This window comes from Benincasa hispida, chromosome 10 (assembly GCF_027475165.1).
Source record: "Benincasa hispida cultivar pf3 chromosome 10, pf3_genome.v1.1, whole genome shotgun sequence".
Taxonomy (NCBI): domain Eukaryota; kingdom Viridiplantae; phylum Streptophyta; class Magnoliopsida; order Cucurbitales; family Cucurbitaceae; genus Benincasa; species Benincasa hispida.
The window spans coordinates 41,122,862-41,147,881 of NC_143487.1; the positions used below are offsets into that span (position 1 = coordinate 41,122,862).

At 36.5% G+C, this 25,020-nt stretch overlaps 1 protein-coding gene across 11 annotated transcripts in view; it reads left to right on the forward strand.

Annotated features, from left to right (window-relative positions):
* LOC120088145 (cleavage and polyadenylation specificity factor subunit 3-II) overlaps positions 1-25,020 on the forward strand; it is a 61,111-nt gene that overhangs the window by 24,085 nt on the left and 12,006 nt on the right. For all 11 annotated transcript variants that reach the window (XM_039045235.2, XM_090305975.1, XM_090305974.1 and 8 more), the window contains 6 exons: positions 6,300-6,373; positions 7,304-7,440; positions 19,660-19,723; positions 20,313-20,378; positions 20,504-20,573; positions 23,330-23,434. In XM_039045235.2, coding sequence (XP_038901163.1) covers positions 6,300-6,373; positions 7,304-7,440; positions 19,660-19,723; positions 20,313-20,378; positions 20,504-20,573; positions 23,330-23,434 — 516 coding nt within the window. The remainder of the gene's footprint in view (positions 1-6,299; positions 6,374-7,303; positions 7,441-19,659; positions 19,724-20,312; positions 20,379-20,503; positions 20,574-23,329; positions 23,435-25,020) is intronic.

The window sequence follows — 25,020 nt, forward strand, 5'->3', positions numbered from 1 at the left end:
AGGGGAGAATAACTAAGTAAACCAAAAATAGATAGTGATAATTACAACAAAATAAAAAAATCTTGAGGAATCCCTTCAATCGTGCAGATTCAAACCAATTAAACCAAGGGAGATACTTGTCTTTTAATAATTCTTTGATTCCTTTCCATCCCTTTAATCGTGCAGATCCAACAACTAGCTGAAGAACATTATCCTTGAACACATTTAAGAAACCCAGTATGTATTAAAGAGAGAAAAAAACTTGAACTAGTTCTTCAACAAATAGGAGCACCCAAACAAGATATGGAAAAGATAATCCCCATCCTCTTGGAAGATCCAATCAACCTAAGGATGCTCAAGAGGGACTGAAAAAGGTGAATCTTCTAGATTTGTCTGAATGCATCATATTCCAGTTTCTAATGCGTAGAAAATTGACACACAATCTGTTTGTGAATGTTGAAAAGAGATAAGATGAATATTGTTGGTCATGAATTCATCTACTGAAGGTATGCTCTCTCCTCTCTCCTCTCCCTTCTTCCCTCTCTTCTCTTTTTCCTCCCGACCTTCCTCTGGCTAGCCTCCCCTCCGGTCAAACTCCATTGCCATCCAAATCTCATTCTCGCCTAGTTTCCCAGTCTTTCAAGTTCTCATACAAGGTCTTCAGGGGCATTGTTGATCATGGAAATCAAAAGTAGTTGTATTATGAATATTTATTTTGGCATTTGGCGTGTCCCCTCCGGTCAAACTCCATTGCCATCCAAATCTCATTCTCGCCTAGTTTCCCAGTCTTTCAAGTTCTCATACAAGGTCTTCAGGGGCATTGTTGATCATGGAAATCAAAAGTAGTTGTATTATGAATATTTATTTTGGCATTTGGCATGAGTACGACAGTTTTATCTTGGTAGATTCAATTTTTAAGAGGAAGATTTCTTTTTCTTTATCTTCGCAATGGTTTGAAGAAAGTTTAGTAGAAATGCTTCAGTCTCCCATCAAAGAATTACTTAAAAAAAAGATAGAAATGAGTTGGAAGTGATTCAACTAGCAAAATTCCGTACTTAGAAGGGCTGGTTTTTGGAGTGTGCTTTATGGCCTGTTAATGGTGGGAGATCAAACTTACATGTTCCAACTGGTTCTAACAAAAAAGGTTGGCTTGTATTCTGGGAAATGTTAAGTGATTTTCTCACTTCTTTTGGAAGTTTTCAAGCTAGTTCGGACTTGAAGTTGAAGGAGACTTTTCGGCCTAATAATCCGAGCATTGAAAGAATGGATAAGAGAAGCTTTGCTGAAGTTGTTTCAAGGGATCCTTCCAGCCCATCAATCTTGTCGTCACCCACTACAAGGGTTGATTTGGATACATTTTTGTGTTAAAAAATTTTCTGTTTGGGTTCGAAAGGAGGAGGAGCTGGTGAATGTTCAGCTGGATACTGTCTTGGTAGTCACTAGAATGGAAGCACATTACTCGTGGATGAGGATAAAGCTGGTTCTTGAAGATTTTTTTTTTCTCAGATTCCCTTGTCAATTAATCCATTTATGGATGGTAAGGCTTTGATTACGAGAGCCAAATTTCTCAAGTCTCATATGCTTATAGGAAAATGGAATGTCTTTGACGTTTTACACCTCAAAGTCGAGTTGGTCCAATTGGCTCCACTTCAAAAAGGAAGTTATCAAGAGTTATGGTGGTTGGATAAAAATAAAAGATCTTCCATTACCTTTTTTTGGAAAAAAAAACAGTTTTTGAAGCCATTGGCAAGCAATTAGGAGGTCTATTAGCCATTTCTTCTCAAACTTTCAATGGTCTTGATTATTCTTCAACATTAATAAAGATTGAGAAGAATTTGTGTGGGTTCATCCCAGCTTCTATGGATATTCAAGATATTATTCTTGGTGTTTTCTCTATCTATTTTGGAGATTCCGATTTTGAGGAAGTCCAAAGCTCAGATTTTTCCATTTGTGATAATTTTGAGTTTGATAATTTCTCAAATTCATTAGATATTTTACGAGTTGATTTAATTCTCAAAGATGTTGACAAAATTCCGGTTTTGTTGCGCAAACCAGACGGCTCCCCCTTGCATGGAAATGACATTTATTGCAAGGATAAAATCTTGGAAATCAATCAACAGAATTTTCTCTCCCCTGCATTTAATATTTTGGATGTCCAGTGGTCAGATTCTCTCTCTTCTTTAATGGCGGGTGCTGCAGCTATAATTGCTTCTCCTTCATCAGCTCCGAAGGAGGATTTAGTTCCATCATTTCCAGAAAAAAAAAAAAAAACAGAGGAATTTGGAAAGTCTCAAAGACTCTTTCCAAAAGCCGTGCCTTTTCCCAACATTGAAGGAAACTCGAGAGTTTTATTGGAAAATAACTCTCTCACTGGACGAGAACAATTAATTAATGCAACCTTCATTTTTCCCCCGGTTTCAATGGAGTAGATCTATCTTCAGCATTTAATTTAGTGGCAAATAGCCCCATAATTTCAGTGACAGAGAAGAATAGGTCAGATTCTCAAGCTCTCAAAGCTCCTCATAAAAAAAAAATAAAAAGACCTACCTTCATGCCTTCTTATCAAAAATATTATTCTCGTAAACATGGGGTTGCATTTTATCAAAGGATGCTTAATCCTAACGTAATTGAAGTTTGTTGCACTCTTGCCCAAGTTCCAGCCATAATTAGGAAACAGCCTGAGGTTTCTTGCTCCAACCATGCTGTCACTAGAATGATTATTCCTGTTCCAAATGGAAAATTCAATTTAACCAGGGAGGTTCCGTCCATTGCAAGTCCTAAAAATCAAGTGTTAGAGATTTTGATGACGACTCTTCGGCAAGTGTGGGCAGTGAAGAAGTGGAAATTTTTGTTCCAAATTCGGCATAAGAATAGGAAGATATTATTTTTGGGAAAGAGGTTGTAGATCTCTTTCAAACTCCTACCTTACAAATAGTCACCACAGATGCTTTCTTGTAAGTTCTCCTTAATTAAGTCTCATGAAATCCCTTCAAAGTTTTCCTTCTTAATTGAAACTTGCGGTTTGAAGCTCGGAAGGGTGATTCATCGCAATTCAATTTAATTTTTCTGAATTGGATTTTCAAGTTTTTATATATTCAAAAGAGTTATGTGGTTGTTCTCCTGAGACTTATGGTTTTGATTATTTTGGTTTAAAGTGTTTGATTATGTGGTTGAAGTTTGGTTCTTGTCCCTGCTAATATGATGCTTTTCTTCTTCAAAGCTTATTTGGCGACTTTCTTCTCTTTTAACTGCTGGTTGCTAGAGTATTTCTTGTCTGTGGGAGTGCTTGCTTATCTTGGGCTTGGGATTCCATGTCATGGGTTTTTATTTGTTCAGAAAACTTGAAAGTTGTATTTTTTGGCTCCTCAGCAACGATTTCTTGTTCTATCAAGCTTAAAGTTGGGGCTCTTTTCTCATCAAACATTCATTGTTGCAGAGGAAGCTTTTCTTCTATTTGTTCGGGCTTGTTCGAGTTTAAGTATTCTAGAATTTGGGTTTCTCTTAAGTTATGTGTTTAATTAGATTGTTTTACTTTTTCTCCAGAGTTTTAGTCTTAATGATGTAATTTGGTTCTAGACTTGTATAGGCCTGCTTGAAGTTTTTTCTTTGTTTCCTTTCATGTAATTTGAGTATTAGGCTCTTTCATTATGTCAATGAATAGCCTTGTTTCTGTTTCGAAAAAAAATCCCCATCCTCTTGACAAAAAGGACAAATTGATGGCAATAAATAGAAAAAAGCAACTTGTGTCAAAGAACTTTGGATGCATTCAGACTGCCATCAAGAATAATCCAAAGCATATTCTTTGGACTTTTAAACTTCCAGATGGCCCAAAATAGATCCTTGCAACGGAGATGCACAAGCAAATTTTCTTGATCAAGATTTCATTGAAAAAATAATAATACCAAAAGAGTCTAATGGCCATGATCATGCATCTTCAATAGAACCGACATTTATAGTATCTAGAAGACATGAAAGATCTTGCAAAGCAATGATATCATCATCTTTCAAAAACCTTAAAAAAACTGGAGTAGAGACCGTGATAGCAAATGAGAATCCCATAACTTCGAAATTAAGCCACATTGAGAGGTGGAGATGGGAAAAAACTGAGGAAAACGAAGTTTCAAAGAGGTATCTTTGGTGATTTTACAGCTAATTATCTAATTTACAACCAACATGTCCGTTACCTGATTTTTGGTCATGGACTTTGGATCCTTCTTCGTTCTTTGTTAAATCCCTTTTGAATGATTTGGTGGGGGAGATTGAGCCTATTGCCAAAGATCTTTATTCTGCTATCTGAAAGGATTTTTACCCTAAGAAGATTAAAATTTTCCTTGGGAGCCCAGTCTTGGTGCTATTATACTACTGATTGCTTGCATCACCGAATGCCTTGTATATCTCTCGCCCTCTTGGTGTATTATGTGTCAGTGCAGTTGTGGATCTCCCGCTCATCTTTTTGTATACTGCTTTTTTGCTTCACATTTCTGGCACATTATTTCGGATGCATTTGGTTGGTCTTTGCCATGCCCCAACTTACCTTTGATATTTTCGGGTCTCTTTTGGTTGGTCATCCTTTTGGTAGTACGAAGAAGATGATTTGGTTGGCTCTTACACGTGCTTTCTTTTGGGATCTTTGGTATGGGTGCAAAGGCCATATTTTTAGGGACTCTTTCTCCACTTTTGATAAATTTTTGGATTTGGTTTTGTCTACTGTTTTTTATTGGTGCAAGGATAAGCATCATTTTAATCATTTCAGCTTGTTTTATTTAGTCTCCAATTGGAAATGTTTCTTGTAATTGCCTTCTATTTCATTAATCAACGAAATGTTTCTTATTAAAAAAAACCTTTAATCGCAAGTTTTGCCCTTTGTTTGAAGTCTTTTTGGTTGGAAGGATCTTTGTCTCATGAATTTTTGAGGTGGTGTTAAAGTCTCACATAGTTTTTGAAATCCTGGTCTCTCTTTGCTAATTGCATTGTCCTTGTTGCTCTTTTATTTTCCTATGCATCTTTTGTTTTTACAAGGCATTCTTCCCATGTGTTTTTTTATGTGGCTTGTATCCCAAGAGCATTATTTTCTTTTCATTTTTTTCAGTGAAAAGTTCCATATCTTGTTCAAATAAAGAATCAAATTGCTGCCAATGCTTGGAAATGCTGGTCCAAAGGCTTCGAAGTCTTGAGCCATGTTTGCCAGCCATATGCCAACCAAATTGAGATCCCCCATGAGTGCTAATGATTACCTTTCTCAAAGCAGAATGAGGCTGATGCATGAAATGCACATCTACATTTTGCAACTAGTGCCAAATTTCAATGCTTTAAAGCTTCAATTCCTAAACCCCCATCACGTTGAGGTTTAGATGCTAAGTTCTATCGCAGTGAGTGAACCGCCTTCATTACCTTTTCAAAAGATTTCCATCAAACACTCCAATTCCAAGCTCAATTTGAGAAGGAATAAATGTATACTGGAAAGAGACATGTAGTAAAGGGGATACTTGAGATAAGTGAGTTGCTAGCTTGTTAACTTTTTGTCAAGTACTGATTGCCAAAAAAACGAGGACTTAGGATGACCACTAAAGGGAAGGCTGAGACAAAGGAGAGGTAAAGTTACCACCTTACAATTGAGCCGCCTTGACACTTCAGACAACTTTAAGTCTTCCAAATTTAATCCACAAATCGTTAATTTCTCCCCCATAACTTTCAGACCCGAGCACGATTCAAAATGAGCAATAGTTTTAATTAACATAACAAGCACCACATCATTATATTTACAAAACAGTAAACCGTTGTCAGCAAAATGGAGGGTAGAATGAATTTTATCTTTTTCCACCCAAAAGCCTTCAAATGTTGTATAGTAAGCTCTCTTTAGGGGTACGGTTTTTGTTCTTGGTTTATTTGGTCTTGCGTTGTTTTTGTCTGATTCCAAGTGCTTTTGGATTTGGCCTTCTTGTGCAACTCTTACTTTGCATTTATTTATTTTTTCATTAAATGAAACTTGTTCTTTTCTTTTGATTGTTTTCTTTCTACCTAATATACATAGTGTAGAAGGAGAAACCTTTAACTGAATATGGAAAATTGCTACTTTATGAAATCCTCACACTTCATGCTCAGTTACTTGTTCGTTATTTATGTTTGTTCCCATTGACTTAATTTGATGATTGTACTTGCTCAAATTGAGTTCTAGACTGCATTATTGGAAGTTGTGTATTAGGTACCTTTTTTGTTTTTTTCTTTTCTGTTCTATTGTATTTGATGTACATCAATTGCTGTGTCATTATTTTTCCTCTGTATCTTAAGATTATCTGTCATTGATCTTGATTCACCTGCAGTTGTACCTGTGGATTTGAAGCAGACTATACAGGTTGATGAAGATCTTCAAATTCGTGCTTACTATGCTGGACATGTATAGCCTCTTTTGATACATTTCGTTTTCTAATTTTGCATCTCCTACTAATATAAGTTGGAGGGGAATTTGTAACCTCCTTGGTTATGATATCTCTTCCCTCTGGCCCCTAGCTGTATACACATTTTGGTTTTAATATCCTCTACTCTTTTTAATTAAAATAAAGAAAGAGTTTTCAAGTGCATGAGCTTTGAAATTCTCCTGTATTTTCAATTTGAAATTGGTCATTGATGATTTTGTTTTTGTTTTCCTGTGCTAATTCCTTTGTTTTTTGGGTTTTCTTTTTTTTTTTTTTAGTTTATTTTTTGGCTTGCAAATATGGAGGCTCGATGAACCATTTCAAATAAAACAAAATGCAGGAATCTGATGCCTGTGCTTTCTATGGAATTCTATCTAGTTTCCTAGAATACATTTTAGGTGAATGTGAGTTCACATGTTGGACATATGTATTTATTTCACAAGAAGTCAGACGTAAATGAGAAGGATAACATTGTTTAGGATGTAGTTTGAGTGTGAAATTCCATCGGATGTGACAAAAAGGTGATAGTTTGAGTAAGGAATTGTAACCTTTTGGTTTTTTGTGCTTTTCAAATGTAAAAATTTACATATTATTTTTTTTTTTTTACATCGGATATGGGCATATGTGAATCCAGTTATTAGTTGCTTGCTGTGTATATGCATCTTTATATCAATCTTCTATTTTGTTTATTGTGGACCACCATATGGTGTCGTTCTATCAGCAACTTACGCATGCACTATAGCCCATAATTGTCGACTTGGTTCTTAATATTTCTGTCACTGTATCTACTGTTGATGATTCTTTGACTTCTGCTCAAAGTTTTTTCTTGTTGCTTCTCGTAAACTCTCTCCATCAACACTTCAACTTTAAATGCAGAATGTGCATATTTATATTTTAATCATGTTCTTAAGGTTTTAGGAGCTGCCATGTTTTATGCTAAAGTTGGAGATGCTGCTATGGTATACACAGGAGACTATAATATGACGCCTGATAGACATCTGGGAGCAGCTCAAATTGATCGAATGCAATTAGACCTTCTTATAACAGAGTAAGAAGTAAACATAAATGTTTTACATGTTATAGTGTTGGTTATGCACTGTTTAAACTTCAACTATGCAAAACAATTTCTTCTGATTCTTCATTTCTCTCTTTCAGAGGAAAGCTAGGCAGTAACATTGAATCCATGATCTAATTTTACCTGGAAATAAATGGTTTCAATTTTTATCTTCTAAGCATAGCTTAACTTGTTAAGATCTCATATCTGTTTTTGTTCAAATATCCACTCCCACGTTACTGAGCTCGAAAAATAAGGGAAGAGGAACTTTCTATACTTACCAAGAACCTGGGTGATGTACATTTTAAATGATCCCCAAGGCACATCAAATACAAGGAATTGAGTGACCATGAAGGATAGGATAATAATTTAATATCATCATACACCTATGACCTATTTGTAACTTGGAAAATAATGACGGTCATAATGAAGTATCTTACGTCAAATAGGTTTGGATTGGACTTGAAATAAATGGGTTTTAATACTCCCATCAAGTTGGATTTTAAATGTTGATCGAACTCAACCAGTCCTGATGTAGCCTATATCTTAAAAGGCTGGAATTGCTTTAGCCTTATTTTTTTTTTTGGTATTTTCAATTAATGGTTTAATTAGTAGTTGGGAATTAGTCCTGATGTAGCCTATATCTTAAAAGGCTGGAATTGCTTTAGCCTTATTTTTTTTTTGGTATTTTCAATTAATGGTTTAATTAGTAGTTAGGAATTAGTTTGACGGTTTGCGAATTAGTCTAAAGAAGTAGCCATTGCTTGGGTAGGTTGTTTGTTAGATAAATAGGTTGGGGGGCTTGACTTGTAGAACTGCTACAAAATAGTAGCTAAAGTACTAGCGGAGAGGCTAAAAAAGGTAATGCCAAGTATAATAGAGGCTTCACAAAGTGCTTTCATTGAAGGAAGGCAAATATTAGACCCAATCCTCATAGCAATGAAGTGGTTGAAGATTATCGTTCTAAGAGGAAAAAAGGGTGGATTTTAAAACTTGATCTAGAAAAAACCTTTGATCGTGTTGATTGGGAGTTTCTTGAAAAAATCCTTGTTGAAAAGAATTTCGATTCAAGATGGATAATGTGGATGATGGGTTGTATTTCTAACACAAAATTCTCAATTTTTATAAATGGAAGACCTCATGGTAGAATCCAAGCTTCAAAAGGCAAGGTGACCCTCTTTCTCCTTTCCTTTTTCTATTAGTCAGTGAAGTCTTAAATGCACTACTATCCCAGCTTCATGAGGAAGGCAAGTTTGAAAGCTTTATAGTTGGCAAAGATAGAATTCATGTTCCTCTCTTGCAATTTGCAGATGATATACTAATTTTCTGCCAAGATGACAAGGAAAAGCTTAGAAACCTAAAGAAAATAATTGAACTCTTTGAGTGGTGTTCTGGGTTGAAGATTAATTGGGAAAAATCAGCCATAAGCGGCATCAATATTGACCATTTTAAGCTACAATCAGAAGCTGCCATTCTGAACTGCAAGGCTGCCTCTCTTCCATTCATGTACCTCGGTCTTCCATTAGGTGGCTACCCTAAACAATTGGCTTTTTGGCAACCAGTGATTGATAAAATTCAAAGTAAATTGGACAAATGGAAGAGATACAATCTTTCAAGAGGAGGTTGCTCCACCCTTTGTAAGTCGGTTCTTTCTCATATCTCAACTTACTATATGTCACTTTTCTTGATGCCAGAAAAGGTGATTCGAGTTTTAGAAAGATTTTTGAGAAATTTTTTATGGGAAGGACATTCCGGAAGCAAAATAAATCATTTAGTAAAATGGGACCTTATTTCTCGTTCTCAAGAAGATGGTGGTCTCGGTATTGGTGGCTTGAAACTCAGAAACCAAAGCCTTCTAGCAAAATGGGGGTGGAGGTTCATCAATAAGGAAAATTCACTTTGGAGGAAAATAATTACAAGCATCCATGGAAGAAGTAAGTTTGGTTGGCACACCAATGGTAAAACTACCAGCAACCTTAGAAGCCCTTGGATCAACATCTCAAGATCTTGGCTAAAAGTAGACTCCTTGGTAGCCTTCAAAGTAGGTAATGGTGAAAGGGTAGGTTTTTGGCGTGAACCTTGGTTGGAAATTGTTCCTTTAAAAGACTCATTTCTTAGTCTTTTCTCCATCTCCACCAAGCCCGAAGGCTCATTACAAGACTATTGGGATGAGACATCAACTTCTTGGTCTTTCCACTTGAGAAGACTGCTAAAGGATGAAAGCTTTCCCACTCTAAACTTAATTCGCTTCCCGATAAAAAAGGTGGTCTTTAGAACCAAGTGGGATTTTTTCAGTCAAGTCTCTTGTAAAGCATCTATCCTTCTCCTCCCCAATTGGACCGCTATTAGAATAAGCCTTATGGAATTCCAAGAGTCCTAGAAGGGTTAATATACTGATTTGGATCATGCTGAATGGCTTGCTTAACGGTGCAGATATTCTTCAAAGGAAGCTGCCTACTCACTATATTTCTCCACTGGTTTGCTCTCTTTGTTGGATAAACTCAGAATCTCTCTCACACTTGTTCTTCTAGTGTGTTTTTGCAGAAAACTGTTGGATACATTTATTTAAGTGCTTCAATGTCAGCTGGGTTCTAGACAATGATTTTAAGGCAAATGTGCTACAACTTTTAATCGGTCCAAAATTGAAGAAGAATCCAAGATTACTTTGGGTCAATGCAGTTAAAGCTTTGTTATCAGAACTATGGTTCGAAAGGAATCAAAGAGTGTTTCAAGACAAAGCATCTATTAGCTCCTTTAAATTCGATAGTGCTCTTAGCAATGCCTCCTTTTGGTGCTCTCTCTCCAAAGCTTTTAAAGATTTCTCCATTCAAGACACCAGTCTCAATTGGAACGCCTTCATCTTCCCGCTTTCTTGATCTGTAACTGCCTAGTTCTGGCATCTTTTAATTTTCAGATTATCATTTTGTTGTATGCCTTTAATTTGGCAAGGTCTAGTCAGATTTGTACTGAGCTATTGAATTCCTGTTCTACATTTTAGGAGATGATGAGAATGCTATGGAGGTGTCAACCTAGTTGAGATGTCCTGGTGCATTTACTGATCATTTTTTATTAGTTTTGTTTTTTAATGTTTGTTTCCTTTCATACACTTGTAACATTTTTCATTATCTTAATGAAGTGGGTTGTTTCTTGTTAAAAAAAAAAAATACTATGTTTTTTACTTTTTGGGATAGGAAACAATAACCATTCATTGATATGATGAAATAGGACACAAAAGGTCCTATGTAATATTTACAAAAAGCACCACCGTTGATTAGTCAGTGCTGTAAGGCTATAATTACAAAACGTCGGTGATAATTTGCTTCAAATGATAGCTAAAAGAGATGTAGCTTCTATATAATAGCCTATCACAGTCCTTGTTCAAAAGATGCGAGCATTGCACAATCCAACCAAAGATTCCAAAAGATAGAACGAATGTGATTAATCGATGAGATCTCCTGGCCCATTTTAAGAGGATGCCGCTGGAAAGTAAGAGAGATAAGATAGAGAATACCATCTGATCTAGGAAAACTCCAACAAAAAAACATCATGTAGATGATTGCAATATTTTGATGCAAAAGTGCAGTGATTGAATTGGCAAATCATTGTCTCTTAACTATTGATACTATTGATATAGATAGGAAAACAGCTTGGAGAGATGTATACCTGTGGAGATCTTCGTTAAAACTAGTTGTTGTGCAAAACCTGATGTAGGGCGATCCCTTTAGTTTTCTTCTTATATTGTAAAAGCTCTCTGTTTTAGGTTTTTTACTGCTTGATTGGCTAAGTTTTTTTAAGTTGGATCTTGTTATGTTTATCTTTTTAGCAAGTAACCGGTCAACTCCCTTTTGCCTATTTAAAGAGCCTTTTGTAACCATTTGAGATCAATGGAATAAAGTTTTCCTCCAAGAATTTCTTCAAGATTGTTTAGTCTTTATCAAAGTGGTTTCAAAGAACTTCGTGAAAAGAGCCTGATGAAAAGGGCCGAAGCTACTCCCTCTAATGCGGAAGCATCCTTTTCAACCCGGGCATTCGACCAACACCATGACTGGAATGCAACAAGCAATTGACCAGCTCCTTGCAGTTGAATTTGGGAAAAGTGTTGTCCAATGAAGTCCAGAAAAATATAGGAAACCATATCCAACAACCAAAGAAGTCACAAGGTGTCCCTCAAGACTTGCAGAAAGATCAAGATCAACCAAGATTTCCTCCAAGAAAGATGTTACAAGGATCACAAGGTAATTTTTTCCTGAACCTTTATTCAAGTCATTCTTTCCCTACTCAAAGACTGATAATTCAAGGTCATCCTCATCCTATTTTGGGAAGCAACTCCGATTCATCAGGGGAATATCATCCTCGGCATCTACCTCCTCACCCTCCATATCAAGAATTCTATCAGCACAATCAAGAACCGATTCAAGAAGTCCGATATACCAAGAATGTTTACCAAGATCAGCATCAAGATTACCACAGGCTACAATATCAGGGAGGAACCTTTTGGAAATAAGATTCTGGCGACAAGGTGAAAATCTACTTACCCACTTGCAATGGCAGAATGAACATTGAACACTTCCTAGATTGGGTTAAGAGTGTTGAAAATTTCTTTAATTATTTGGGAACCCCTTAATAGAAAAAGGTTAAATTGGTTGGCCTTAAATTAAAGAGTGGAGCGTCTGTATGGTGGGATCAACTACAAACAAATTGAAGGAGCTATGGAAAACCACCTATCCATAGATGGCCAAAAATGCTTTGTTTAATGGAGAAAAGGTTCTTGCCAAGCAATTATGAAAGAATATTGTATAATCAATTTCAACATTGCAAGCAAGGAATTCGAAATGTGGAAGATTACACAAAAGCATTCCAAAGACTTAGCGCCCAAAATGACGTTGCTGAGAATGAAAACCAGCAGATTGCTAGGTACATTGAAGGATTAAGGAGCGACATTAAAGAGATAAGTTCATTTGCATCCTATGTCTTCCTTGTCTGAAGCAATCTCTATTGCCACAACAATTGAAGAAGATGAAGCACAAAAACAAAAATGGTGGGTAAATATAAGAAAGAATTCGGATAGAGCAACCATTCAAACAAAAAGACTAACTTCAGATACTTCTAAATCCAACACAATTTCAAGTACTTCCCAAACGAAAGCAAAGGAAATTTTTTCAACCAAGTTCAAATTGGATGATAGGGGAACTTCTAATCCTTCTACTTTCAAAAGTTTAATTCGTATAATAGACCTAATCTTGGGAAATGTTTTAGGTGTGGTTAATAAGGGCACTTTTCTAATGATTGTCCCCAAAGAAGAGTTTAGCTATTCAAGTAGACAATGAAATCTCTGAAGAAGACGAAGGCCCTGAAGATGGGTTTTTTGTACGGATGACCTCATTTATGAGGCCCAAATGAGAAATGGTCACCTATAGAAAAAGTAATGGAAAGTGGCCTTTTGCTGATTTCATCCATGTGTGAGTTTACTGCTTTGCCCTTGTGATGCACCTTGCGCTCCTGCCACTACCAAGGAACTCAATCCTTGATGGCTCGTTACTTGATCCTCGATTACTCGTCACACGATCCTCGATGCATAGTCACTCGATATCCGGATACATGGTCACTCGATATGTGTGTTATTGATATGTGTATACTCGATCATAGCCATCCGTACTTGATACTCGATTAATGTATACTCGATTATTTTGAATTGCCTGCACCCATCGGAGGACTTGTGCTGTAGTTAATGCTCATGTATGAAAATACACAAATTGGGGAATTTTCTGACAATTCTCACTATTCTTTGAAATCAATTTCTTGAAATGTGAAGAAAACCGTGCAATGTACTACCATCCAATAATAATGTTAGAATGTGGGACTTGATCATGCAACCATAGTCGTCTGTAGGGTTAGGGGATACAGTTGAAGTAGGTCAAATCTTCTTTAGTAAGAGTGATGTGAAGATGAGGTTAGCAATGTTTGCCATTAAGCACAACTTTGAGTTGTGGGTTAAAAAATTGAACAAAAAATTGTATATTGTTCGGTGTTTACACCCGACTTGTAAGTGGGCCGTTTGAGCAATTAAAATGGATGAATGTGATATTTTCAAGATCACAAAATGCATGCCCAATCACACATGCTCGATTGAAGTATTCAAACATGACCACAAACAAGCTAGTGCATTCGTTATTGGTCACTTGATGAAGGACAAGTTTGGCGTTGGTCGTGGGGACAAACCACACCATATTATTGAGGATATGCGACATCAATATGGTGTCAATATTAGTTATGACAAGGCATGACATGCGAGAGAAACTCTTGCAAGGGGGACGCAAGAGGAATCATATGCCCACTTGCATGCATATGGTGAAGCTTTGAAGATAGAAAATCCTGGAACTGTGTTTGAGATCAAGCTTGAAGAATCAAAATATATCAAATACATGTTCATGGCACTAGTTTAAGAGGTTTTAAGAGTTGTCGATCCGTGATCATTATAGATAGTACCCACTGACATATGCAATTGTTGATAGTGAGAATGACCGAGCCCTAAAGTGTTCATAACGAACCTTAAAACAACAATTGGAGACTGCCCTAACCTCGTATTCGTCTCAAACCATGGACAAAGTATAGCTAATGTCGTTGATGCCCTATTCCCTAATTCTTATCACGGACTTTGTACTTACCATTTGAGAAGGAACGTGGAGAAATACTTAAAGGACGAGTCTCTTAGAAAATTGTTTAATGGTGCTTGCAGAGTGTATCGAGAATCAGAATTCAAGTGCCATTAGGTCCAAATAGTGAACTACGACGACGGTTCACTTGCAAGATATTTAAAGGATGGTCATATTCAGCATTGGACATGGTGTTACCAGTCCGGGAACCAATATGATAACATGACCAACAATAGCGCCGAATGCTTCAATGCTATTACCAAAGAAGCCCGAGTGTTGCCAATGACTTCGTTGCTAAAATACATAAGAGGTCTACTTCAAGGTTGGTTTCATGAGAGGCGAACAATGTGGTCTAGTAGTATATCGACACATTCAAAGTATGCAGAGGAAATAATGGGTTTAGAGTGTGACAAAGCTAGACGATACCAATAAATCCAATCGATTGCTATACATTTCATGTCAAGGACGGTGGATTAGATGGTATTGTTAGCCTTAACACTTGAGAATGTAGTTATGTAGAATTTTAGTGTTTGGAGATTCCATGTTCGACGCTATTGCTGTAGCTAGAGAGTGCAATATCAATCCGTTTACTCTATGCAGCAGATTCTATAATGCTAGCATACGCGGAGTCAATAAACCCGCTTGGTCATGTATCCGAATGGAAAAAGCCACCAGAGTATACCGAGGTAAAAATACTCCCACCAAAAAGAATGGTACATGTTGGTAGACGAAGGATAAACAAGATATCGTTTGCTGGAGAACATGTCACATTAAAGAAATGTGGACGGTGTGGTCAGTCTGGACATAATAGACAAAAGTGCAATGAACCACTTGATACGTCTAAATGCAACAAATAGGCAAGGACCGAGACTCAAAGGACCCAGACAATGACCAATATTTTATAATTTAATACTCAATTACGGTACTCGATGCATGTTACTCGTTACAAGATACTCGATGCATGTTACTCGATACATTATTACTCGACAATACTTCATAAAAAATACTTGATCCAATGACTTTATTCGATATACGATACTCGTTATACCATACTCGACGCAAGTTACTTAATACACGATGCAAGTTACACGATACTCGATGCATGATACTCAATACACGACACCTAAAATCATGTACACTCGATATACACACAGTTGCTTACTGTTGAAAAATTGTTCATATAAGTATGGAAATACACAAATTACTCATATAAAGTTAATAGGTTCATACATTTACAAAAATTAAAATTTACATAGAAGAACTAATAAAAAAACTGATCGGCCCACAACTCGGCACCATACTACAACCTAAGCTCATGCATTTTATCTTGCCGTAAACTCTCCAGATTGGACCTGGTCACCAAGTATTCGAAGAACTTAAGACAAAATATCCCACAGTCTAGTGTATCTGACCCCTATAGGAAGCCTATATTGACATGGCTTAACCTCTAAGGACTATGTGCAAGGTTGCAGCATGTAAGTTGCAGAAATGTGCTAGTGAAGAGAGAGTGATGCATAGGGGCCTAGGAATGATACCAGATCTTTCTTTGTGACATACTTGGGGAATGAGTCATACAAAAGGATGCGCCCGAGGTTCATGTCTATCACCAACATAATCCAGTGTTGCTTATAGTTGAGTGGGCTATAGTTGTAATCGACATCTGCCCATCTAGTCTCATGTTTAACTACCAATCCGAGCACATAATCGACATACACGTGCTCTTTCTCCTATAATTTAGTAGCTTCTTCATGCGTTCTCTCATATATGGCGTGGAACAAGCTATCTGGACCTCATAGGTTCAAGTGACTCTGCAAAATAGATAACAATGAGCTCCTCAATTGGGGGCACATGCTCGTCAATAGGGAGCTCATGAGATTCATAATGAGGAGGGTAAGTCTCATGCTCGTCAATAGGGAGCTCGTGAGACTAATGCTCATCGAGTTATGGCTCGTGGGATCGATGCTCGTGACTCTCGTAGTCACTGGAGTGACTATGAGCATCCTCATCATGGTGTGATCTATGTGTCTTTGAGGAGCTCATCTCAGCATCAATGCGCTTGTATGCGGGTCGTTCATCAACCCTAGTGTCCTTATACTTCCTCTCCCTATCCGACATGACCAGTGGTGTGGGTGTGATTCTTGTCTGTACAAAACAACGAAGAATTTGTTAGTTATATGTGGCATTCACCTTAAATCCAAGTAAATATTGATGTAATACACTAACCTGGCCAATGAATGGATATTACCTGGAATGGATGAGGAAACCCCGGAGGTTGTACTTGACAATGTTCTTATTGTTCTTGGACCTTTTTTTTTTATAGTTATTTGCCTTGCCACTCAATCCTCTTTGTAGTCCAAGTAACATCCTCTCCCATAGCATGTTTCCCCAATCCATGTATTTAAAGTAATCCAAATCCTCCACATCAATTAATAATGTCATGTCAACATTTACCCTCGTCTTCTCCCTCCCCATTATGCCCAATTCAGTAAAATAGACCAATGTCATCTTCACAACATCCATGTCGTTATCAAACTCCATCTCCTTGTACACTGTCTCTAAGGTACCAATGTGAATGCCCCCTACAAAATCATTCTTGAAGTACCTACTACATAGTGATCCAAGTGTTTCACCCCTCCTCACAACTGTTGGATTAGGTGACTGCCACAATCCCGTCACCAATAAGAAGTCTTCTTTGGAGAATATAACAACCGTACCATTCAAATTGAAGGTCATTGGATCCTTCCTATCGTCTACAACCTCCCATAATAGAATGTAGTGGACCAATGGACTATTGAAGATAATGTCCATGTCCACGAATCGCCCAAATACCGTCTTCTTGAAGAGGGAAAGCTAAGTGGGAGTAAGCTTCTCTTTCACAATCTTGTTAGCCACCTCAATGTGAGAGGATAGGTTGGTCGCTTGGCCTGGGAAACGATCTTGGGGAGGAATCTTGAATTGTCTAGCCATACTGCACAGAATAACAAAGAACACTAGAAATTAATCATTTTGTTCAATACTCGATACTCGATACACGATACACGATACATGATACATGATACATGATACATGACTTTGTGGTGAGACATTCGGTGTTAGCTAGCATCCATAAACTGATGAACGCCGACCGCTGGAAACTGACGTGTTGGTGATCGGTATCGGTTTTGGCCAAAAATCGATGCCGCTCGCATGATGATCACCTCTTAGCACTATTTCGAACCAAGTGCAACATTAATGGTAAAGTATGTACAGCCATAGTAGATAGCAGAAGCAATGAAAACGTAGTCTCTAAGCAGCTAATTCAGGCACTTAAATTAAAAGTTGATCATCATCCCAGCCCTTATAAAGTTAGTTGGATTGAAAATGGTGGAGTGTGGTCAACCAAATTTGCCAAGTTCCATTATCAATTGACAATCACTACAAGGATCAAATCATTTGTCATGTCATTGAAATGGATGTGTGTCATGTACTGTTAGGAAGACCATGGCAGTATGACAGCCAGTGCACATAGAAAGTGATGATAGATACAAATTTGATTGGATGGACAAGAGAGTCCTCTTTCCTTTACAAAACACCCCTACTACTCGGTCTGTGATTGAATCCAACAAACAAAATGGCCAATTGTTTACATTTTTATCCAATGAGGCAATTACACATGCTTCCACCTTTCCTTTAGCTGTGTTGGTTAAGGAAGCGCAAAATCCACTTCTAAACTCCCCAGTAGACAGCAGGGTTCAACAATTGCTAGACCAATTTCCTACTCTTTTGGACCACCCATACGATTTTCCCCCTCTTTGGGAAAACCAACATAATATTGATTTTATTCTAGGCTCCATATTGCCCCACTTACCTCATTACAAAATCAGCCTATTTGAATATAAAATCCTTTGTGACATATGCAACCCTAAACCCCAAACCCTAAAGAAATATATTCAACCAAGCTTCAGTCCATGTGTTATCCCAACTCTTCTAGCCCCTAAAAAGGATGGGTCATGGCGCCTTACCTAGAAATTTAGATTTGATAGATCAATTGGCCGGGTCCCAAGTGTTTTCCAAAATAAATCTTGCTAGTGGGTACCATCAAATCCAGATCCGACAAGGGGATGAATGGAAAACTAGGTTCAAAAACCAGGAAGGCTAATTTGAATGGTAGCTCTCCAACCCAATGCAACTAAAGTTTTTCCTCCAAAGGCAACAACCTACCCCTTGCTGTTGGTTGAAAGTCTCCTTAGGAGTCTTACAGCGACTTTTGAAGACATTCAGCGGATCTTGGGTATAATGGTGATACAATTAGAACAACTTTCCGCCAAACAACCACTGGATATCTGTAAAGCAAAATTAACGGTTAACCAATCAAGAAGAGGCCAACAACCTTGCAACAGCCATCCAAGGGTGTGATCATACTTCTTCAAATGATGCCAGGGTAGCAGGATATCCTATTCAAGTACCAAGAATTCAAGAACCTCAAATTGCAACCAAAATTCCTTTTTTTTGATTTATTCATTTTACAAGAAACTGAATTCTCAAATGAAGAAGATTTTATGCAAAGGCTCCTGGGAGAAACAACAAATATAAGAGCTGATAAAATGAAGAACAAGGAAATCCCAATATCTACAAGTAGAAAGTTTGTCCAACTCAACTGTCCAAAATGGTTAAGGAGATAAACCTTAAAAATGTTACGGGTCAAGAGCCAAGATCAAAATAAAAGACCCAAGTTGGGAATTGTTGGGTTTTATCTTGGTATAGGAATGTTTCTCCCTTCTGCAACTACAAGTTCAAGATACTTGGCTTTATATCGATAAAATGAAAAGTTTCTAATACTCAAGGAATACAAACTCCTCAATGGAGTGAAATAAATAAGAGAACCAAAAGTGAAGATTGTGAATTTCAACAAATCAGCGTGCATCATTCAGAATTCTGCTCAAGATCCTTATGCTCATTTCGATTTGGCTCGTCTCAACTCTCAAGTCCTTTTATTGGTGTTCTCTTTGGAAGAATTTTGAAGGGTTATTCAGGGTATATATAGTGGTTGGGATGCTTTCATCATTCCTTTTTAATTCTATTTTTGATTTTTGGTTCAGTTGTATTTGTTGATTATTTTTTGCTTTGTCTTTGTTTTCTGTATCCTTGTATTTTTTAGTATTAGTCTCTTTTGATTCCCTTAATGAAGAGTGTTGTATCCTTTTTTAAAAAAATAATAATAAATAAAATAATGAATTACCACTAAGTTAAACACCCTTGTACTCAATTGGGGAAGTTTCTTCTTATTTTCATTGATGAGATCCTCTCCCCTCTTTTTGTATAATTTCATATTATCAATGAAATTTTATCCAATAAAAGATGGTCATAGTTTAATTAATAATGTGGGTATCGAGTCGAAGGCAATCATATAGACATGGAAATGAGTCCAGTCTTTCCCGTTTCTACTAAGCTTATTTATGGTCTTCAAGTTAAATAGAGGAGAGTTCCTGTTCCTGATGCTTTTTCATTGGTATGGTACTTTAGCATTTGTGTTCTGCAAAATATTTCTATTGTTAATCTTCCAATGTTTGTTATTCCACAGGTCTACATATGCAACAACCATACGTGATTCTAAATATGGTCGTGAGAGAGAATTTCTTAAAGCTGTATGTATAAATTAAACTATCAAAATTATTTACCCAGATTTGCCTTTTCTGCACCTTAAACGTTTTTAATTAGAAATCGGATAAGTTGGATTTTCATTTATGTTATGCATACTGGCACAATAATAATTCAGGAGCCAATAGGACATAAGGTTTACTGAAGTTGCATCATGTCTCAATTACAACTTGGCATATAGTTGATATTAGGGATAGACTTCAGAATGATATATTTTATGTCCCTCGGTGAAGGGAATGAAATATTCGGTTTTGTTTTAGCTCCTGTTATGTTTTAGCTCCTGTTTTGTTTTAGGGTTTATTTTGTGATGGTTCAGACTGTAGGTTGATTGATGCCTTTTTGTGTAGGATATTGCATGTTACAATTGTAGACTAATTTATCATAGTTGAGGACCAAGATATAGGATAGAGTCTGATTATGACTTATGAATGGCTATTGAGCATCGACTGGTGACTTAAATCCATTCTAAACTCTAAATTGTTAAATAGATGCTGAATTATTTTAACTTTAAAATTCATAATTTTTAGCGATGGAATTATCTGAAACAAGATATTTTTTCTGTATGATTTGATGTAGGTTCATAATTGTGTGGCTAGTGGAGGGAAGGTCCTTATTCCTACTTTTGCACTTGGACGGGCTCAGGTACTTTACTGAATATTGGGTGTGGCTTTTAAATCTTTTACTGCAATCTGCATCTCTCATGATTAATTTGCTCACGTTATATAATACCGTTTCAGCTTTGTTATAAAAGTTTCCATTATGAGCAGGAACTCTGTGTCTTGTTGGATGACTATTGGGAGCGCATGAATCTGAAGGTTCCGATATATGTTTCAGCAGGTGCTCTTTGAATAATAAACTACTATTATTCTATTAGATATCATATAAATGATTGACAGCTTTTAGCTCCCTGTTTCCTCTTCATGATTTCCAACGTCTTGTAAGTCCATGGTCTGCTTCAATAATCTTCTGTCCACAATTTTGTCAATAAAGTTGACATGCGTGTTAGGAATTTATTGAGAACTGCAATTGCTGAGCTGCCATGATTTATTATCGAGTGTTTAGCTCAATTAGAGCATTTAATACACCCTTTAGTGAGCCCATCCTTGATCCTTCTATTTGTCTCACAAATGATGGTGAGCTTGGGTGATGAATTTTTGTAGAGATTGAACTATATTGATGGCTTGATATTCATTTGCTTGGTGAGGTGAGTCAGAGCCAACTCTCGATGAACAATGTGTTTAAAACCCTTTATTGGGTTTGAGGATTGAAGGGACTATGCTTGGTGGGTTATTAGCCATTGTTGTTGCTGGTAGAACTTATGGATAGAAAGCCTTCGCCTCTTTTACCACAATTAAGTGGTCTACAATAGTAGCAACAACTTTTAAAAATTGACATCTTTGAAAATAACTTGCAATTAAACTTTTCTTTCCATTGAAGTGCAAGTGAAGGAACAACGAGGATAAGGGTGGCAGAGTAATTGATGGTGATAGACAATGTTCTGCCCTGCATCTTGTGGCATGAGAAGCAGAAGGTTGGAGAACTTTTGCATCTTGTGCCATTATCAAGTAACCGTACATCCATTCTTAGTGAAAAAGAAGCAAATCATGATGTAACTCTAGGTAAAGGACCATATAGGAGAGATGGTTGAGAAATCAGTGATGTCATAGTCAATATCTAATCAACATGTCTTAAAAAAAAATTCTTATCAATGTATCCTATGTAAGAAAAGGAAATTTTAATCTGTTGTGTCATGATGAAGTGGTGTAGACAGCATTAGCATTCTTTAAAGTCACTTGCAATTGAACTTTTCTTGCCACTAAAGTTTCTTTTTGGGATTTTGTTACAAAGGTTTTGTTTTTTGTTTTTTAATAATTATTTGATAGTGTTAGTTTACTGGACTGGCAGCCCTTTCTTTAGTTGTTCCCCCTCTTTTGTGGGCTAGTTCCTTTTGGTGGCTCATGTATTCTTTCCTTTAATTCTCAATAAAAGGTTTCTTATAAATAAAACTTTTCTTGCCACTCAAAAGTGCAAGTGATCGAACACTCAGGAGAGGGGTGGTGGAGGCATTGATGGTGACGCACATAATCAACTCTTTGGTGGATGCAAAATTGTTCAGATGGAACTCCTATTGTCATGCTCCAATACAAAATAGAATAGATTATGAGTGTTCAACTGTTCCTAGTGTGGTACTTGTGAAGTAGACTTCAAATGTGAAGTCAAAGTTGTGATGGTACTAAGATGGGTAAGTTTATTATGATGGGGTGTGAAGCCTTTAATCCTAGTCAGGAGAAGCCATCTATACCATCCAAACAAATGAGCTTATAGTTTTAGGTTTAATGACAAATCCTTGCAATTTATTGCTTGGCTAAAAAGATCATTGTGCGAATTGGGAGATTTTGTGATTGATTGACTGAGTTTGTTGGCCAGCTTTGAAGTAGAAGCATATTGTCACGTTTGACTTTTTGCTGAGGAAGGGCTTAGTTGTATTAGCATAAGCAACCATACATGGTGAAGGTAGGGACGTGTTGTCATATGCTGCTCTCAGGGATAAATTTAGAGACTGTTGAGCACATGCAAGTTTTGTTTGGCTTGAGCTATGTTGTATTAAGTTGAGGAGTATTAGAAGTGCGAGAGATGCCTAAGGGTCTTCCAGGCTGAAACCTGTCAAAATAAGCAATTAGGCTTTTGTCTATTTGGTCTCTAGACTTTCAAAATTACAAAATAGTAAAAATAAAAATTCATAGCTCTACTAAGCACAAAATTGAAACTTTATAGTTCTATTAGACATAAAATTCGAATTTATATTGTACTCATTATTTGGAAATATACTCCATAACATTTTAGATTAGAAAGTCGCGTATATATATATAAATGTGTACAGTAGAAAGTAATCTACAATTACAATAAAGGACAAATAACACATATATATTATAATACTTTTCCTCTAGCTGGAGCAAATATATTAATCATGTCCAATAGGTGTACAATAGAAAGTAATGTACAATTACAATAAAGGACAAATAACACATATATTATAACACTTTCCCTCAAGCTGGAGCAAATATATTAATCATGTCCACTTTGTTGCAAAGATAATTTGTTCTTGCCCCATTTAAAGCTTTCTGTTAAAAATATCTTTCAATTGTTCTCCAATTTTCATATATCTTGTGGACACCGATCATTGTATTTTCTCAAGAATAAAATGACAATCCACTACAATGATGATCACAATGGTTCTTTTGGCCCATTGTTGGTGAAGAAAGATGAGAAAATGGCGGGAAGCAATTATGCTCTCTTTCCAAAAGTAGTTTGAGTTTTAAATTATTGGCTTATCGAAAATTTTTCATTTTCAATACGTGAATTGACTCGGTATACATGCAAGAACTATAACAGGAGGACCAGGCTAAATCAAACTTTAGCATCATTCGATAGACCACCACGAGAAAGCGTTGATACTGATAGCTACTAAATATTTTTCTTTAAAATTGTTGGGAATTGTTATGTTTCATATATATTTCTTCTCACTCTGTTCTCTTCTATAAATAGTGCTGTTCTCGACTTTTACGTTCTTGTGTTCATATTTATGCTTTCAGGTTTGACTGTTCAAGCTAATATGTACTATAAAATGCTCATCAGTTGGACAAGCCAGAAGGTCAAAGAGACGTACTCTACAAGGAATGCATTTGACTTTAAGAATGGTACTGTTTCTTCACATGTTTCATGTTTTCAGGATTGGAAACAATTGCTCCTTAAAAAAATGGCCATAAAATAAATGTTATTATGTTGAGCTTATTTTGCTTACCCGTGAAGTGATAAGGGATACAGGGGCACCCTTATTGAAATTGCAGGTGGGGGATATTTATTGAGTATTGAGGCATCTTACCATAGCAATGAATAAATTAAGAGGAAATTAAGTGGCATATTGGGAAGGGATTTTTTCATGCCAAATTACTATCCTCTTCATTTATTCATTGTTATGCCTTAATACTCAATAAATGTCCCCACCTGTCCTTCCCCAAATCAGTTTTGTGTTGTTTTAAGACTTATGTTTGACAATGATGTAGAAGTGATTTTGAGAAAATCCTTATAAAGTTAGAGCAAGATATGAGAGAACTCTGCATCTTTCTATACATTAGAGTTCAATATATATGATACATGGAAACCCTTTCTGAGAATAGTAAATTACAATAAAGGACAAAAGACATAAACTCCTATAACTACATATATACTATAACACCCCCAAGTTGGAGCATATATGTTATTCATGCCCAGCTTGTTACAAAGGTACTCTATTCAAACTCCATTTAAAGCTTTCGCGAAAACATGTCCTAATTGTTCTTTAGTCTTCACATATCTGGTAGACTCTAAACATTGTATTTTTTTTCCGAACAAAATGGCAATCAATTTCAATGTATTTAGTATACTGGGTTGAATGCAATATGAAGGGCAACTTGATTGTCACATCACAACTTGGTTGGAACTGTAGTATTGAAGCCCAACTCAATCAAGAGTTGATGTAACCACATTATTTCACAAACTAGTTGTGTCGTAGCTTTGTATTCTGGTTCAACACTTGATCGTGAAACTACGTTTTGCTTCTTACTTTTTCACGAAACCAAATTGCCTCCAACAAAAGCACAATAGCCATAAGTCGATTTTCTTCCTCTTTTAAATCTGCCCAATCGGCATCTGAAAAGCATTCAATCTTCACATGACTATGATCTTTATATTAGATCCCACGTTCAGGTGCAACCTTCAAATAACATAGAATTTGTTGTACTGCAGCCCAATGATCTACTGTTGGTGAGGTCATAAATTGACACACAATGCTTACAAAATACGTTGTCTGGTCGTGTTACTATAAGGTAATTCAACTTCCCAATCAATCTTCTATAACTTTCAGGAGCTTTAAATGGTTCTCCATCTTTTAAAAGTTGCAGATTAGGAATCATCGGAGTACTACATAGCTTGGCCCCCAATTTTCCTATCTTAGATAGCAAATCAAGCACATATTTTCTTTGTGACATAAAAATATCGTTCTTGCTCCTCATTACTTCAATATCCAAGTAGTATTTTAGCACTCCCAAGACTTTAGTATGAAATTGACTTTGAAGGAAAGATTTGATAGACAATATACCTAATGTATCACTTCTAGTTATGACATTATCATCAATATATACAATAAGTAGAATAATACCATTTGTAGATCGTCAGTAGAAGACCGAGTGACCTAATTTGATTTTCTTCATTCTAAACTGCTCAAGTGCTTAACTAAATTTTCCAA